The 18,845-nt window shown below is 41.0% G+C and overlaps 1 protein-coding gene across 1 annotated transcript in view; it reads right to left on the bottom strand.

Moving 5' to 3' along the window:
- The window catches only part of mark4b (MAP/microtubule affinity-regulating kinase 4b), a 48,398-nt gene extending 30,113 nt beyond the window's left edge, over positions 1–18,285 (bottom strand). Inside the window, exons 1-2 of the mRNA XM_070905951.1 lie at positions 18,238–18,285; positions 1,073–1,270 (exon numbers count right to left, since the gene is read on the bottom strand). Coding sequence (XP_070762052.1) covers positions 1,073–1,270; positions 18,238–18,285 — 246 coding nt within the window. The remainder of the gene's footprint in view (positions 1–1,072; positions 1,271–18,237) is intronic.
- Positions 18,286–18,845: the final 560 nt, after the last annotated feature.

Here is an 18,845-nt window from a genome sequence, read left to right as displayed (position 1 = left end):
AAAAAGGTTTCAATATTTCTCATCATTTTTCTGGTCGAGTTTATTTACAACCATCAACCATCAATTAATCTGATGATTATTTTCTCGATTAATCATTTGGTTTATTAGACTACGTCTAACACTATGTGTTGGTAATGCCTCTTGTTTTGTCCAACCAACATATTACATTTACAATAAATTTTACTATAAATAAAGAACAGCAGCCATTTTCTTAAAATTGATTACAATTGAAATTAGAAAAAGTTTGGTATTTTTGCTTGAAAACAGACTTTGAACAATTAATTTAAAACTAAACTACTTCAGTTTCGAAACTGCATATGGCTGTTTTGTCTTTTTCAGACTGGTGGCTGCTGAACAATGTGCTCTGGAGTCCAATTTCTGGACTATAAATAAAACATCCATTAAAAGGAAACACATTTTTAGCATTAACATTAGCATTATCCACAACCCAAAGTTGAATAAGAACAAACATGTAAATAAAACCACACTGTAGTGAGGAGTTTAAAATACACAGTGTTTCACAGCATGCAAAGAACACAAAAGCAGATATATCCACTAAACAAACCAACAAGGCTTCATAAGAGGCTTAACAACATGTGGTGACCCAGTCAAAGACTGCGTCAAATTACCACAGTAAACCACCGATATATGAATGTCTTCTACTTTATATGGTTGGAACAACAGCTCTCACATGATCGAGACAGCGGCAGACACAGTTTCTACTGAGCCTCATGGAGTTATCAACTCAACCAATGTAGGTCAGGGGTTTTACAAGAAGAAAGACTACTTGTGTATTTAAACACACAGGCACACACCCACACAAAAACAGAAAAGCATGACTGTCTCTCTTCAAAAGGGTTTAAGGCCGCGATGGTGCTGTGAGACGAGACAGTTTTGGCTGGCTGTAAAAGCTAACGGAAGTTGCTCTGAACTCGGTGGAACAGCCCTTTAAAACTCCATCTGTGGGCTGAGTCACAGGATGCTGTTCTGTTCTGGCTCCCAAACCACAGTATTTACCCAGGAGTCAACTCTTTTCCTTCAGCCTCATCAGCCTCAGTACATTGTCTCCTACCTCTCTGCCGGTCAGTATGTGTCGTGCCAGTTTGACCTTGGCAAAGTTGCCCTTGCCGATGGTTTTGAGCAGCCGGTAGTTTCCAATGTGTGGCTGCTCATCTGAACACAAGGCGATGGAGTTACGACATCGGGCACCAAGCGAGCGGCTTGACCAGCCGGTACTCTTCTCTGAGCGGCTGGCCGACAGGGAGGTATGCTAAGGAGAGAGAGAGAGAGAGAGAGAGACAGATGAAGTGCCAGTAAAACTAAACACTGTCTGTCATTTTGAATAGACATTTGTCATACAATACCTAACAATGGTTTTTAGTTTGCCTTTCAGAATTTACTATTACATTCATTTAAACTTCTCCCATTGTGAACTACAAGTGGTTTATAGGAAAAGTAAGAAAATCTGATACCTGATAAAGGAATTATTTTAAGAAACATTCAGTGTTCATGAACAAAACATCATCTGTATTGGCATCAGTAGTGGTTAACATGTTTATACAGATACTAAATGAATGAAAGGGAGATACGCAGAGCATCTCCCTCCACATAGTCATATAACATCAGAGCGACCAACAAACACCTTGTGACATTGACTCTGGTGCTGTAGTCATGTGACTGCAGCCTGGTACCAGACACCCAAAGGTGAAAAGCGAGAGTCAACCAGGCCACCTATGAATCTCATCTGACCCGTCACAGTCTGCATTCCTCACATTCATGAGTGGCTGCAGGGTCACTGGTGCTAAACACGTGTTGCTGTGGCTGCATGACATGAGGCACATTGATCTGCCCTGAACACCCAACACTCGCTGTCTCCTTACTGCTCAGAGAGGTGACCAGGAGGCTAAAACAGCAGGATAACAGGGACAAATCAGTGATGAGAAAAACTAAAACATGCCACATGAATTATCTATATCTCAATATATGAATTATGAATACAAATCAACAAAATGAAGTGCATCAGCATGATTAATTGATAAAGATTGTGACTGACTTGTTCTTAACGTGCGACACATTACAAAAGCACATTTGCACTTGCGCATTCGTCCTTGAATTCAATTTATTTACTCAATTATGCTAATGTGGTTACTTTTTTTCTTGCAATCCTTCACTTTTCCAAAAATGTCTGAGAATGGAGACACTCAGCCTGACCCTACCTGAACCCTTTAGGTCAAGTGAGGTCTGAGGTCTTGCAGCATAAACATCAAACTCTAATCCCTCCATCTGCTCTCTGAGCACTGAGCGGAAACAGAAATATCCCACAGAACAAACATGCTGGAACTTTTTATCTGTAGTGGAGATGACATGAGGAACAAGGAAATATGAAGACAGACAATGTTTTTAACTAGGGACAGTCACACCTACAGTTTGTTTTCTTTGGTCCAAACCATTGCAGGAAAGTTCATGATGTTGTCTCTGTAAATGTGTGTCATTTAGGCTCACAATGCCAGATTAGAAGTGAACAAGTGGTTGTAAAAGGTACCTGGAAGTTACCTCAGAATTAGTTAACTTCTCTAGTTAGAATTGAGAGATACATGGGCATTTGGTGCCATTATTATGAGTAACACAAGATGGACTGGCATTATTTTGGACCAAATCAACCAAAATAAAAAAAGAGTAGATGCTCCAGACTAAACACAGACTCAACACTGGCTCCAACAAATGAGATACCTGATATCTGTTTAATCACTGCAATTCTGAATTAGACCAAAATGTCAGTGAAGGGAAAAGATATTAAACAAGCTGGAACCATGAAAGCACGACAACATGGATTTGAATATAGCTCAGGGTCACATCATCCTACATCACTCCCCCAATCTTTCCTGCTTCAACCCAGTAAATCAGTAAGTAAACAAAGTCAGTGGTGAGGTTACAGTATTGCAGCTCTTTACAGAATGCTGCATATGGATTAGGCCTCTTAGACAGCAGAAGTGAAAATATGTAGAGGGGAAGAGACTGCATTACTGTGAGAAAGGGCAAATATAGTGCTCTAAGAGAAACTGCAACTCATGACAAGCCTTCAGCACAACACACACACACAAACACACATCAGAAGACAAAACCACATCATCTAGAAATGCACCCAATGTGGTAAACACAGTGGTGAGATCACAAGATCTAATGCTTTTCCAGCACGAGGGGAAGTGCACAGGCTCAGACCTTTGATACTAATAAAACTGATATACTTTAGCTTCTATCAATGCTACTTATATTAAAACTCACAGAGCAATGTAATAAAGGAAGGTAAACATTTCTACAAAAGATATATATATATATATATATATTTGTTAACTTTTAGAGGCAAGTAAGGTTGTCCTGAATCAAACCTAGACAAAATACATGGATTCACTGAGCTCTGACAGTTCCCGGACTGTCTCCTCCAATGCATGCGAGACAATCCTGGAAGGTCCCATGGAAAGGCTCAGGGAAGCGGCAGTACACTACTCCTTAACGGAGGTGAGAACGCACATTTGCAAAACCAACCAGTTAGTCTTCATCCTCAAAGTCTTTTCACTTGTAAACTCCAAAAATACTATTCACTTCCAATAAAGCATACATCTCAATCTGCCCTGTGAATCATAAAGCTAAGCTAAATTTCCACTAAATAGATTAAGCCATCAGCATGGCATCGAAGTGCTATTATTTGGAAAGAGGAGAACAAGGGAAAAGCATCTACCTCATACACTATGTGTGCACGTTAACAAAAGCTGAGCTGAAACTACCGACAATGCAGCCAACATCTGCAGCCACACACAGCATGTTACAAATACTTTGAGTGTTTGAGTCATTTCTGAGTTCATTTTTTAGACATTTCTTTGGCTTTTTGCACATTGCAACCTACAGTATGTGAACTGTGATTCATTTTATGACTAACAAGAATCAAAATCTACTTCAACTTTCAATATTTCATCACCATATATGAAGTCGACCATTGAAGGTCGAACGTTGGTTATTTCTGAACTTGGAACAGAAACAAAGCACTGAAAACTGAAACCAGAGACCCTGGGATTACAGAGGTACTATAGAGGCACTTATAGTACCCAGCAGAATATGTTCCTTTTCCAATTTATTCGCCACCTTCATTTTCACGTCCTCTTCACCCTTCCCCCATTCATTCACCCCTTCTTCTCCCTCCCCTGGCTCATCCCATCCCCCAGACAAATCAATTTGCCTCCCTTCCCTCTATTCTCTTCTCCATGCCGGGACTCGCCTTCTCTTTTGTCTCGCGCCACTATCTTCATTTTCAGCGACCTCACATCAATTTGAGCTTCATGCCACCCTCCATCACACACACCCCCATCTCCCCTCCCCCCGTCCCATATTCTCCTTTCAAGGAGCGCAGTCCATCGATTCACCCACTCCTTCTGATTACCACGCAGTTTCATTCAGGAGGAGGCCTCTGTGTGAGTGTGAGTGTGTGAGTGTGTGAATGTGTGAATGTGTGTGTGTGTGTGTGTGTGTGTGTGTGTGTGTGTGTGTGTGTGTGGTTGGACGAGATGTGATAGGGTCTATTGCCAACAGACTGGGGCAGGCAGAAAATTTGGGTGGGGAGTGGGGGGATCATTATACATGTAGGGTGACATTTGGTATGGAAGATGGATGGATGGCTGGCAGATGATTACGTGTCTGTGTGTGTGTGTGTGTGTGTGTGTGTGTGTGTGTGTAGTGTGGGTGTGAATTGTGAGCTCTTACTATGTGATTTGTGCATTCAGCAACCAAGCTGCACCTCGTCCTTGCAAACTGAAAGAAATCTTTGTGACGATGCCCTGCATCTTACTGCTGTCCTAAACTCTTTGTTCTGAGTCTAATGCTGGTGAAACTTGCGGGGCTGCTGGGAGAGTCATGGATGCAACTGAGGCTAAAAATATCTAATGCTACCTTGATGTTATTATTTTAAAATTGCAGCTGTATTTAATATTAGTCACTTTAATGTAAATCTTTAAATATACTTCATCTTTTCAGCTGTTACATAAATGTCCTGTTGGAGTTCTATCATTGTCATCATCATGATTTGAAAAATCTATTTTACTGCAACATCTGCATTTTCTATACCTTGTGATTGTTGAAGAAATAAATATTCATACAATATATCCAAATATTTGTATAATTCTTAAGTGTGGAAGATAAAAATATTTGATTTATTGTGAAGGAGCTACTAGTATTGCCAGCATGACTATGATTATAGTAACAGGAGCTGATTTAAGAGTGGTAGTTCAAGTTTACGTGTGGTGAATTTTAAGATAAGTCGTAAATCCATCTACATCAACTTTCTATGCAATACTGTCGCCAAGCTGGCGCCTGTCATTGACTAAACAAAGTCAAACAAAGTCTTCCTTTAAATTCTTGACGTCATTTCAACAACAATGCGCTGAACATGTGAGTGTGATTGTCAGATGGCTGTCGCGAGAAACAGAAAACAATCAACCTGTCAACAACAGCAGCATTATCATCGCTACATTACATCTTCAAACACGATGAATGTAGGCCTACATGTTGAACGCTGTGTAAAAACTTAGAAACACCACGTTTCTAAGTGTCAACTTCAGCTGAAAGATGACAAAAAAAGAAAGAATAAACCAAGGATGCTTTTTAAAGATCAAAAGTTGTTGCTGATTATATACAGATATCATGTACTGTATGTGTGTTTATGTCCATGATACATACACTCAGTGGCCAGTTTATTAGGTACACTGTTAAAGAGGTGTTGATTCAACTTTGTTTTGGAGGCTGCAGTGTGTGTTGTTGTTAAACTATATTACGTTATACAAAGAGGCGTTTTTGTCTCTACCCTCATTGATGTAAATGGGGTGGATAAAATAATAGAAACACCTGTCCTTATGTCAACATGTGCTAAGAAACTATCCCATTAAAATGTCTCTGTACATAAGTCAATATGAAAAAGTAACAAAGACAAACGTGTCACCAACAACAAAACTGTTTGATTGTCAGCCTCTTGTTGTGTCTAAACTTAGAAATCTCTCAAACCAGATGATGACCTGACATGTCTACAGGGTGTTGACCATGATCATGTGTAAACAAAACAGATTAAGACTGTATCTGTCCTTCCACTACATTTAAATCACAAGCAGAATTAGGTCAGTTAAGTTTTCCTAACCCTAACCCAAATCCAAATTTCAGCCATTTTCATCTGTCTTCTTTCAAAACTAAACATAAGTTCAGAACATTAGATGCAGATTTGTATGTAATCAAAATTGAATAAAAAAATGAGAGGAAAGACCAGCCTGACTAAATCCAGGCGCTGCAGATGATTTCTACTTTGCGGCCAGGTAAAGTGTGTCCCTTCCTACAGAGTTAAAGTTGAGCTGGACTCACCAAAGTTAACTTTTTCCTTTTCTAATGTTTAGTTTTCTTTGGAGTAAAACATCAGTGAAAATATCTGGAATTAAAAGCATCTTTCAAATATATTAAATAAAATTATTTGAGACTATTCTCAGAGTGGATCTGCAGTGTTCTGGTCCCATCTTACATGTGAAGTAGGAAAAGTTAAATACCCAGAGGGACATCACAGATATATCATGAGTTAGAGCTACAAATCATGAGAAGTAACCATTAATGTTTTCACCTTCTTTACTATAAAAGACTGAGTGTTAGGTAAACTATGTGGTGGCATGCATGTTTGCACGTCTGGCATTCCATCAGCTACAGTACAGCAGCTATCTCCTATCTGTGCTGGTCTGTGTGGGCGTACAGCTGAATAGAAAGGCATATGAATGGAATTGTGATACAGTTCTCCTTCTCTGAATATGTGCCTAATTTGACTGAACGTGATTCTGCTCATCTTTTGTACTTCAAACATATGATTTCATAAACCCACAATAATCTGCAGTCAGAGAAACAACTCTGTCATCTTTGTTGGGTTTTTGTTCCCATGCTGCTTCACTGCCAGAGCTACAGGAATATCTACCATATTACTTGCAGTCATTATATGAGTTTTGTTATGTTATTAGTGTAGAAGTTATGGCTTAAAGACTGCACATGAATAACTGTAAAATGTAAATGTGATTTTCTCTTTCTTCCTTGCTCTGTTATCAAGGTTTTAAATGAAGCTGGAGGAGCGGCAAAGGGAGGGGAGATAACAGCAACGTCAAAACGACGAACACAAACGCAGCCTGACGAACACAAACATGTTTCCAAACAATGGACCACGCCCTGAGGGAGGTGTGCTGCTGCTGCAGCCTGGATGTACTGTTGGTCTGAGTGGATGTGAGCATTGGTAGGGAGGTATTGAGTAAAGACAGGATGTGTGACGTTGGTCCCCAGCAGAGGAATGGCGCAACCTTGAACCATCCTCAACCCTTGCAAACACACACACGCCCACACACAGACCCACAGTGCCAGTCCAGTTTCCTTTTCCTCTCTCTAGCTGCTGTGGCTCTCGGCCTTGTGGCCTCAGACTGGTGTGTCTTGACACACACCTCCTGTATCACAGGCCACAGCAGACACAATGTCTCCGCAACATACCAAAACACAACAAACAGATAACTCCGGGCCCTTTGCTGCAATACATCACCTCTCTCATCCCGGTGTCTTTCCTGTCAATCCATCTAAAAGTTGAAGTGCTCAACGCAAAAGGGATCCAAACCAAAAAGCTCATACCTGTCGTTTGGAGAACACATGGGTTTACTTTACCCAAACCACTGAAAACAACCAAAATAAAAGGGGGAAAGGGCATTCATGGGAGTCTTATACCATTGTGGCTTTATACTGACAATGTTGCTCTATACCTCCTGTACATGCCGGCCTATAATTACAACTTTTTTTGGCATAGGAATAGGCACCCTGCTGACATCGTGGTGGACTGGCAGTCTAAGATGGCTCTCATGCAACCACAGTATCCAAGGTTTAAGTCCGACCTCGTCTCACGGCATCCCCCTCTCTCCTCTCTACTGCCAACAATAACAAGATCTTATATGCGTAGAATAGAGCCAATACACATTTGACATATTTGCTTTGTCAACCCACACAACAGATGCCTCTTTTCTATCTTTGCTCAATCTTTAAACTTGTCCATAACCCAGCATCCCTGTATGAATCTCTGTCATCCATCTGGAGTATGTGTCAAGAGCAGACGGAAGTTGCATGAACTTAACCTGCGTCACTTCCTTTCCTGGAGACAGAAATGTCACAGCGATGACAGCAGACGCGTCACATGTTGTGCTGCAACACTCAGCTAGCATTTCCTGGCAGGCCGTTGCAAGGAAGAGGGAGCTGCCAGAAAAACATGTCAGTGACCATGACAGACAGGCTGTCTGATCCTCTGGAGCCGAGGCTCCATCAGCTACTGAAATCTGCTTTGTTCTTAATGTTCATGTGATCTGGATTTTTTCATTGCAGATAATAGTTATAGAGTTATATTTATTGAATAAAGTAATTCAGAAAGAAATTCCCATTGAAAATACAAAGCCTTACAACAAATCTGCAAGCCATTATTATCCAGCATCCTACACAGGAACACGTAAGTCACAAAAATGATAAACCATCATCACACAGAAACTTGACGAGAGCAGCTGCCTGAGTGAACTCAAGGCTCAGCTTTCTCCACCTTCAGGACTGACCACATAAAAACCTTGCTGTGCATCCCACCTAACAAAGCAAACAGTAGGCTTAAACATTTCAGCACTGACATCATAGCAAAGTCTTCCAACAGCAGTGTCAACGCCATCATGTTTGGTTTACTTTCATCGCAATAATTTGCAGACCGATATTTTTTCATGACATATTTGTAGCATTTTCTGCTGAACTAGAAAACAGAAGGGAGAGAGTGGCAGGAAATGTGGGAGCAAAGACCATGATGAATAGAAGAGGAGCATGCTGGATCAAAATGTCTTTGAATTTTAGAATAATTAATGGTTAAAAGCTGCTAATAGAATTGACTTTGTTTTACTGGGAGTGCAAATGACATACTGTTACACAAACCAAAATCAAATGATTTTACCACCCCTGTCCACCCCTCTCAAACAATGTAAATGACCGATAATTAAACAAAACATCACTAATGTTTATTCTTCTGTAGCCTAACTACTGATGCTGCTTCTGTTTTTCATTAGAGAGAATTTGCGGACGACTAAAGCAATGCAGCAGCTGAAAGACATTCTTCGGCTTCTGCCAGACTCACTGAAATTCCTACCAATAACCATTAGTCAGACCAGTCAAGGCTCCTCTTGCTGACATGTACTGTATGTACTGTATGTTTCCCGAGGGCAGGCTGAATTGTATTGTTCTTCCTGTTCTACGTGCCAAATACCATACTAGTAGCAAAGGTACATTCAAAAACGAAACTTTTCAGGAATTCCACTCATTTGATTCCCTCATTACACTTACATAAAAATTATGGATGTTTCTCTCCTCAGCCTGTTAAATGCAGTTATTACGGCTTAATTCATCATTAAATTAACATGAATTTGCAAACTTAGCAGACATTAAGCACTCTGCCTGCACTGTCATATCTTCCTGTGGATGTAAGGCAGACTATTCACCTCTTCCACATCCTATTTAAAAACTTAAAAACTTCAGATGACCATGTCTTTTATTTAAATGGTAAAGCACAAAATGTCCTTCTTAAAAATAATAAATGAATGAATGCCACTATTTTTTTGGCACCTTGATGCTCCCTTTGTTGTTATGCTCTTATTTTTATTCTATATACTTATAATTTATCTAGTTAACTATACTTGTATCTGTCTTTGTGCTGTTCAAACACCCAAGTTTCCCCTCTAGTTATCTTATGTTATAGTGGAACACCTTGGAGTAGATTTAAGAAAAAAACAATAACAAGGATTTTCTAAACTTCTGTCAGCTAACATGGTGAGTAACATCCAAACAATATTGCCAACATGAGCCAGAAGACACAAAGAGGACAGCTACCCGACATTGTGGGTTAAAGGTGGCCTCCCTCCTCCAGTCTGACATTATGGCTCCGGTATGCAAAGTGTAACTGGATTCCTCAGTCTGGACAGTGCAGGACTGCAAACACACACACGCTTTCTGTTCGCCTCTGGAAATCTGCCACATTACTCAGCATATCATTCACTGCAGGACTGTGATCATCAGACCAGGCTGAGTAAGGGTCAGATTTATTCTGTTAGGATCAACAGCAGCGGATTAAAGAGCTGAGTCACTCCTTGGTTAGGTTTCTCTCTCTGTCTCCACACAGGCAGATTCTTCTCTCTGCAATGTTCTGTTCCCTAAACCCTGTGTCACTGCATGCTCTGAGATACATTTCCTCTCCACAAATTCAAACAGAGACATGATTTTCTTTTCCAAAGATACACATAACCATGATCCCATATTGGAAAATTATAACCTGGTTCTTATGTTTGGCCATCATTTCTATTGGTAATGATAACATTGTACTCACTAAAATAACTGCTAAGATGACATCTAGGAACACATTCCTAAAGTGAAGACTGACGGGGCAAGAATCAGATCAGACAGGTTGTGAACAAGCCCACAGTTTACTTTATCTCAAGCACTTTATTTCGACATAAAATTGAAAGTGAGTGCACTCAAATTGTCAGTACTAATGCCTCGCTGGATGGTTGTGTGAGAAGTACAGTAGGTCAAAGCTGAACCAGAAAGTCTGTGTGTAAAATGTGGTGAATTGTAGTTGGAGTTTGTGTTTAATTTAAATTAATTTTACCGCTCCTTTTACAAATTCCAAGTCTGCTGTCTGACTGCTTGTGTTCTTTGCCCTGTTCAACGTCTTTAAGCAATATTACTGATGAGTACTATTGAGTGTTATTACTGGTAGGAATGGTGGCAAAAACTATAAAAAAAAAATAACATTGTTTGAAACCATAATTCCCCTTCAAAGATGTGACATTCATCATTTCTAAACATTACTGAATTATTGGTCAAGACAACAAGTAGCCTCTGACACATGCCAGTGGTGTTTAATAGTGCTAGTTTTTACACTTACACTGGACTTTTACTCTCGCTTGTTGCTCACTTTGCTCTCTACATCATCTCTGTATCTGATAAATCTGTTTTGATGAATTCATAAATTCATAGTGTTCAGCACCTTCCAACCACTCCCTTTTTCTAACATTCTCCAAGCTCAGTCTTTGACCCAAGTTCTGCACAACAAGTATTTTTCTTCCTCATGCCCAAAGCAATTTGCCTTAAAAGTCAAGCCATGGGGGGGTGTCGACAAGATTTTCTGTGAAAACAGACACCTGACCTGCTTGGTAAGATCTGCTAAATGAAATGCAATGGTTGGTTTGGCTTCACAGATGTGGATTAGTGCAAATCCCCAGACTGCCTGGTTGAAACAAGGAATTTCCACATTAGATATTTTCAGTTCAAAACTAGTGTTTGAAAATGTGCGTCACATATTTGGTTTGAAACAAAAAAGTTAAAGGGAAGTGTTGACCAAGATTGTTGGCCAAGAAGGTTTTGCTGATGTATTTTTTAAAGATTAGTCTGTCTGCTGCAGGAAACTATCAAGATGTCACTGTTACAGGAAGTCAAGACAAAGCAGTCGACAGCCCCTACAATGTACTACTATCTCTCTGCCATTACGCATTTAACAAAGCAAAAATGTCCAAAAAAGTCTGTTCAAGCCTAAAGAAATACTCAAATGGGAAATGCTAGTATTGTGAAACTGACCATCTCACAGGCTCTGTGTTTCTGCTGACCACAATGAAATTACTCTTTTGTTGTAAAGCTCCTGTCTGCAGCAGCTAATGGACAGAAGCAGTGACAGCTGTTCCTGATGCAACATTTCCTTTGGTTAACAAGAACATTACCAAACGCACAGATAGATCACATGATACTGTCTTTACAGCACAGGGTAAACATGAAGTACGAGTACGCCACAAGGAACACAGCTTTCAAGCAGTGGCACCAAAAAAACCTGATGAAACATATGCAGGATCCATATGGATTCATCGTTATTTATGTGATTGGAATGCAAAACAAGTAGGTGGCCTGAATGGAAAAAACGTGTGTGGAAATGCAGACATTGAGTCTGGGGTTTGGTTTACAACTTAAGATTTGTGAAAAAAACTATAGAAAGCACAATAGATTGTTGTCTAGCAAAATCTTTATCTGACTGCCACTTCACACACACATACATGAGATAGAGCTGCAGAGCTGACAAGATACTCTCACTACAGATGCAAACACACTTCAGAGAACAGGAAGAGCAGATAGCGTATGCATGGGTTAAACTGCAGCAGCTCAGGCCTGAGGAGAGACACTGAGGACAGTAAGCTGACGTCTGAGAGCTCGACAACAGAAGAGCGATGATTCCACGATGAACACAACAGACAACTGTGTGCTCGGACTGTGAGCTTCTGAATGTCCTTTATGCTGTCTGCCGGTTTGTTTTTGTAATTGTGTGTATCTCTGCTATAATACGTTTGTCTGCAGGGGTCTGTGTGTGTGTTGGTGTACATGTTTGTCAGTTAACAGAGTCTCTGTGAACAGTGTCATTCTTCACACGGTAGCCTGATCTCCACAAAACACCACCTGTTCAGCATCGGCCTCTTAAATAGAATAACATAATACCTGCTTATAGAAAACGGCCTTGCTTTACATTATGTAAGATCAGAGGGCAGATCTGTCAATCCACAATAATTACATTTATCTAGATTGTCAAAATTCCCATCATACTACATAGTGTACCTTAAGGAATTAGTATTCCTTGATGTAAAGATTTTGTCAATAATATTTTCATAAATGTCTGTTAAAAGTCTGCTACTCATCCGTAACTGATTTAACAACATTCAACCCATATACCCACTTCACTACTCTCACTGCTCTAAACAAAATGTCCTCTGATGAACAGTAATGCGTTTAACGTTCCCAAAGTTAGTAATAAATATTATTTGGAATAAAGAACTAGGTACTTACTGTAGCGTAATCAGTGAAAGTGTGCACAAATGACGAAAGGAGCTCCACCTACAGAAACTCATAGCTCATCTACCTACTCTCCGAGGAAGAAGATGCCACAGTGGACACACCTAGTGATGGAAAAGCGATTTGGAAGGCGCAATGCAAAAACACAACAGAGAGAGAGGGTACTTAAGCAAGTAATACTAATCTAAGCGGGGAAAGTAAATACTTAAATTTCCCTTAAAAACCTGCAACTGCTGTGCTCTTGAGAAAGCCATTTACAGGAAGGTCTGCTAAATCTCTTAAGCTCTTTTCCCAGCACTGCCCTGCTTTACATTCACGCTTTTATACTTTCACAGCTGAATCTGCTCATTGCTACCACAGGTTGCTACTGCTGACCACTTAAGTGTCACCGGGGCCACTGGGAGCACAGCAACTTGCTCACGGGCACCTTGGTAGTAGCTGTTAAGGCTAAACAGATGGTAACTCAATCACCTCTCCAGGGATTTAAGCCGGAAATTTCCCCGTTACTGGCCCACTTTTCTGACCTTTGAGCTACTGTTGCACCCGCAACTCAAAACACATTTCCGTTGGGTTAAGCTGGCGAGCGTACAAAGCAGCACACGTCAGCGAGGCATTATGGCCAATATAGGTCATCTAATATCAACCCGCCTAATTTTATATCAATCATGCATGGTTCAGTTGGCCTCAGTGGACCAGATGATTAAAAGCCTGGAGCTGTTTATGACTGTATCTGGTGTGTTTCTAGGTAATACGAATGCCATCGGGGGCATTAGAGGTGGGTGCCAGCTTTTGGGTAACAAGTCAGGACAGCAAGCTCATGAATCTTTCGCTTGTACGGGGAACACAAAAGCCCTGCTCTGCCCCGAGGTGGCACACAGAAAGACATGCTAGCTTTTTCGTAAGTACACACAGCTGTACATGTGCGCACAAGCACTCACCCACACCTACTATGTGACTTCCTTTTCCCTCTCGCTTTCGCTCTCTCACATACAGATAAAACCTCATTACCCACTAGCCCCAAGCAAAATAGTTTGTCCATTCCCACAGTACAGCAACAAAAAGCACAGACTTGCATACCTGCTTATTATACTTCTAGGGACCTTCACTCATATTCCAGCTCTGAACTTGAAGCTTCACCATCAGATGGTTCACTACTACCTAAACTGAAGTCTACTAGTATAACCGTAAAAAAAGTGCTATACAACATTATAACTTTAGAGAAGTGACAAAAACTCCTCACTTTAAAACACACAAAACATTGCATCCCCTACGTATAGAAATACAAAACAACTAAAATACAAGATACACACGTATTTGATGATCTTTGACAGTTAACCAACACAACAGACTGAGAAAAGTTTAAATGCAAACACTTGCCAGCCTTTAATAGGTGCAGATTAAGCAGGTTAGATAAAGTTGTCTGTGTGGAAAATAGGAAACAAGAGATAAACAAGAGTAATTTAAATTGTATCAACCAAAATGTATCAAGATGTCAAAGATCTAAAGGGAAAGACACAATGTAAGATATGAACGAGGTACTTAGAGAATCACAATATCCATGACCAGCACACTGCAAAAATCTTACTTGGATACAAGCAATGTAACTTCTTAAGTACAAAATGTTAACTAAGTCACAATGGTTACACTTGAGAAATTAACTTGCAGTTACACAAATGTGTTCTTGTAAGGTGAAGTTTCATAAACCAACAGGATAGAACACTTTCACAACGTTGGGTTGGCGCTGGGTTTCTGGTGAGGATGATGGCATTGCACATTTTTACAAATGGTAATTTTCTGATGCAAGTCGTCTGGAAAGCCTACATAATTTGTACATTTTCATTGTCATGTATTTTCAAATCTAGCACAAGAGGATACAATAATTATACAAAAATTACAAATTATGGGACTTAAATATGTGTAAAGAGTACAAAAAGCAACTAGAACATTTTCTACTTGGGGTGTAAGGAGGAGAAGGATGGAGGACATGGATGCTGCCCGGAGTGGAAGTGATGTCTGCCTTTAAGTCTAGTTTCTGTGACTTTGGATCCAGAGGACTTCATGGAGTCAGAAATAAAGTGGGGTAACACGAGGAATAGATGTGAAATGAGAGGAGAAAGACTGAGCAACAGAAGAGGGGTAACGGAGGGAACAGAGATCACAAACATGCAGGCTGACATGTCACCAGTGCCATGATTGAATTATAAGTCAACGTGGTGATAATGATCTCAGAAGAGGACGAAGCCACGGGAGGACAAATATTTCAGGTTGAGTTGTGAAACGGTGTGTTTATGATGGTCTCTGCTCTGTAGGAGGTTATGAAACAAAGTGAAAAAGCACTACATTCACTTTGTGTTACATGCCAAACACACATTAGTGTGTACATGTGGACATGCCCTGAAACACACATGCATCCAAAACATTTATATTAAGTGCTGTGTATGTACCATTTCTATTTTGTCTTTCTTCGGACCTCTACAGTTCTCAAGCACTATTGTACTAACACCACATTCAACAGCAAGCTCAAAATAACAAAAACAATTTACTAAATTTTACATACCAGGAAAGTAAAAAACAGTAAATTCTCAAATATAACAGTTTCGGAAACTGTTCTTAGGTGATATTGTTAAGATATTTAGGTCACTGTTGCTGTATCAGCATCTATTCATGACATTTGCTTGTTTCTTGTCAAGACGTTCATGCAATAGCTCTTAAGCTAAGTGAAGGAATAACGTCAGACCTCAGTCTTGTTTGAAGCCAGAGAGAGTAGTGAGATGGTTTATTGGATCAAAATAGCTCAAGCAGTTGTGAGCATCTTAATTACATTACAGCTTCCACTACGAAAGTGCATATAGAGTCTGAGTGCACACAGCAACAACAGCCAGTGTTTTGATAAACATATTGCAGGAGAACGTACTGATCATTTGTTCCAGCACTTGCATGTTGTATATAGACAGAGTGAACAGAGCTACTGTGTGTGTGCATGCATGGCTAGAAGACTGTCTGTGTGAGGGCAAATGACATGTGCATGTGTGTTTGTTGAAATGGACATGGGTGGGTGAGGAAGGGTGAGGAAGGGTGTGGTGGGAGGGATAATGGGGGTATGGAGGACCCCCTGTTGTTGTCATGGTGAGGTTGCTAACAAGAGTGGCTTGTGACTGAGTGAGCACAGCAATCATTCAGCTGTCCAGCTCACAGCCAAATAGTTTATTCCCTCCACTATCTGCTTGGTCACTACATTATATATTACCATTACATGTTACACCATAATAAGGTGAATAAATATGACCAGTTCAGTTCTGTGAAGAGAAAAAAATGATTACTGATGTAATAGTGAAGACCACAAAACATACGATTATTCCTTCAAGTGTTTACAAGATTGCTAAATAAAGTGATCATTCAGTTATCCTCTTTCAGAAAGAAGAGTTCTGTCAAACACAATACCAGCACTCAGCCACAAGCAAACTGAAACTGCATCAAGCATTTAATAGACACAATTATTGGTTTACTGCTCTGTTGTGTTTGGGAGAAATTAGGAGTTTAATCACTCCTGCAGATACTAAACAGGAGAAGAGAGCCTCCTCATAATATGAATAAATATTGTAAACATTTGAAGTAACTGGAAAGAGAATTTCCTGGTGGCATGACTGAGCCTCTTTATTCTGATTACTGTTGGAATAAAAGGCCCTATCTAAATGCAGCGTCACTTTCTGGAGTCGTACATTTGGGTGTGGCCTGACACAAACTGTCCAAACCATCCACAACAGTTTAATATAAAAGGATCAGAATACCTCCTGGATTCTGCCACCTCTATAAGTGTTTATGGGTCCTGGCAAAGGCTACAGGCAATAAACACCTGACTGTAACAATCCGCAGTGAGTCAGGAGCGCAGTCAAAATCACGCCTCAGGTTAGTAAGGAAAGGTGGCAGCATCTCTCACATGGGTACAGCCAGGGCTCAACATGCATACAGTAAATGCCCCTGAGCAGAGGGACCTAATCTTTATGTATGATCTCATGTATTTTCCCATGGCTGCCAATCAAAATTTACATCACACTCTGCAGCCATTTATGTCATCCTTTTGGTTAGAGTGTCCCACCCAAAATATGACGTGACATCAACACTGTCACTGTGGTAAAAGGTCCATGTGAAAACCACGGAAACCAGCTAACTGTTAAATTCTGTGAATCAGCACTACTGGTGGCTGTCATTTATATCACATGAGACACTGGCACAATATCCAAACACCAGACGTACAGAGACTGGGGTAGTGATGACATACCCTTTAAATACCCTTTAAAGAATAGGAGGGAAGTGGTCTGTATTTGGTCAGCTGTTGGCTGTAGCTGTAAAAGGAAGTAGCTCATTGTTAGAGCTTCAAATCCTGAAGGACTGAGTGATGTTTCAGGCTGCTAGGTTGGTGTAAGCTAGGTGCCCTTGAGATAAAGGTGGGGATTCTCTGTAATATGTGGTGAAAGGATATTAGAGAGAGGCCCACATCCATCCAAGCATCTTTACAAAGCAAACCCTGTAAGATGCTTCAAAAAGCCATTCACCTCAAATTGTCCTGTCTCCCCAAAACCCAGACGCTGCCACAGACACAGATAAACATCAGCAGGACAAACCAGGCTAGCCTGACACAGCAGATTCAGTAATATTGTGCTGCCCACTGGGCTGCCTTTCACACCGTTTCATTAAAGGGGAAACCAGATAGACCAGATGGGGTGGAGGAGGACAGAGAAGGTGAAGAGCTGGATGTGCGGTGATGGAGGAGGGATGGGCAAGCAGAGAAAAGGGAGGGATGTAGTGGAGGGCAGAATGGGTGTGGAAAGGGCTGGGTGGCCTTGCATCAGATGCATTAATTATTGATCAGCTGGGGGAAGACAAACATGCGCACTGAAGACACTGGTGGGGGAAAGAGGTGGAGGTAAAAGTCTAGGAAGATTGTTTTAGGCAACTCATTGATTGATCAAATGTATGCATTTTGCATGACTGTGTAATCAATGTAACACACAAGACTCTGCGCCCAAACCTCCCCCACCCCTCATCTCTCTCCCCATGGTCTCCGTCTCCAGCCTGTGTGTCCAATTGCAACCCGTCCCAAATGAGCTAGGGGAGATTATCGCGTCTGTGCCGCCTTGCTTGATTGCAGCTGCTCTGTGCACATGGCAGATTAATCTCGAGGCTTGAGGGGTTATTATTATCATTTTCTTCAAAAGCACAATTAAACCTAATGGTAACCTATTCCTGCTGCTGACGGTGACAAATAGACGCCCTGTGTTTTAATTATCTACTTACATGATCAGGGTTCCGCTCGTTCCCAGGCAGTGCCGTGCGTAAAGACATTTTCGTCCCTGAGTGCCCTTCGCCGTCCAAGAGAAAATAAAGCAGTGGGTTTGTGTTCACACTGGGTTAAAAAAAAACACCCCAGATTAGCCTGGTTGTCAGTCACACCAGGCTCTGTGTATCCGGGAAAAAAAAACAGCCCCACTTCTCATACAATCCTCATTGTCACAGTCCGTGAAGGCAGCACGGATCAGCAAGACAGTGATCCAGCTTAAATTGATGCGTAAAAACAAACCTGTTCGCTACATCCACCTCATGTCTGTCTGGTGTTGCTGGTACCAACACAGCCTCATCTGAAGGGGAAAAACAGCCCAGACTGAACCCCCCCACCCCCCTACTTAGCTTTTCACTTTCCCCCAATCCTTCCCAGACGCTATCGTACCATTATGGTTTTCTCTGGCTGGATCGCTATAAAACAATCCCGATGGTCACCGTTTTACTTTCAGCTGCATCGTCTTCGGGTGAGAAAGGAAAGATAACACAACCATTGACGCAGCTGATGAGGGTTAAAAAGAGAAAACACAGCCGTAGTCTCTGTGCGACCACCGTGGGCTGAGTTG

Source organism: Enoplosus armatus, chromosome 5 (genome assembly GCF_043641665.1).
Source record: "Enoplosus armatus isolate fEnoArm2 chromosome 5, fEnoArm2.hap1, whole genome shotgun sequence".
Taxonomy (NCBI): Eukaryota; Metazoa; Chordata; class Actinopteri; order Centrarchiformes; family Enoplosidae; genus Enoplosus; species Enoplosus armatus.
This window is presented reverse-complemented; position numbering and strand designations above follow the sequence as displayed.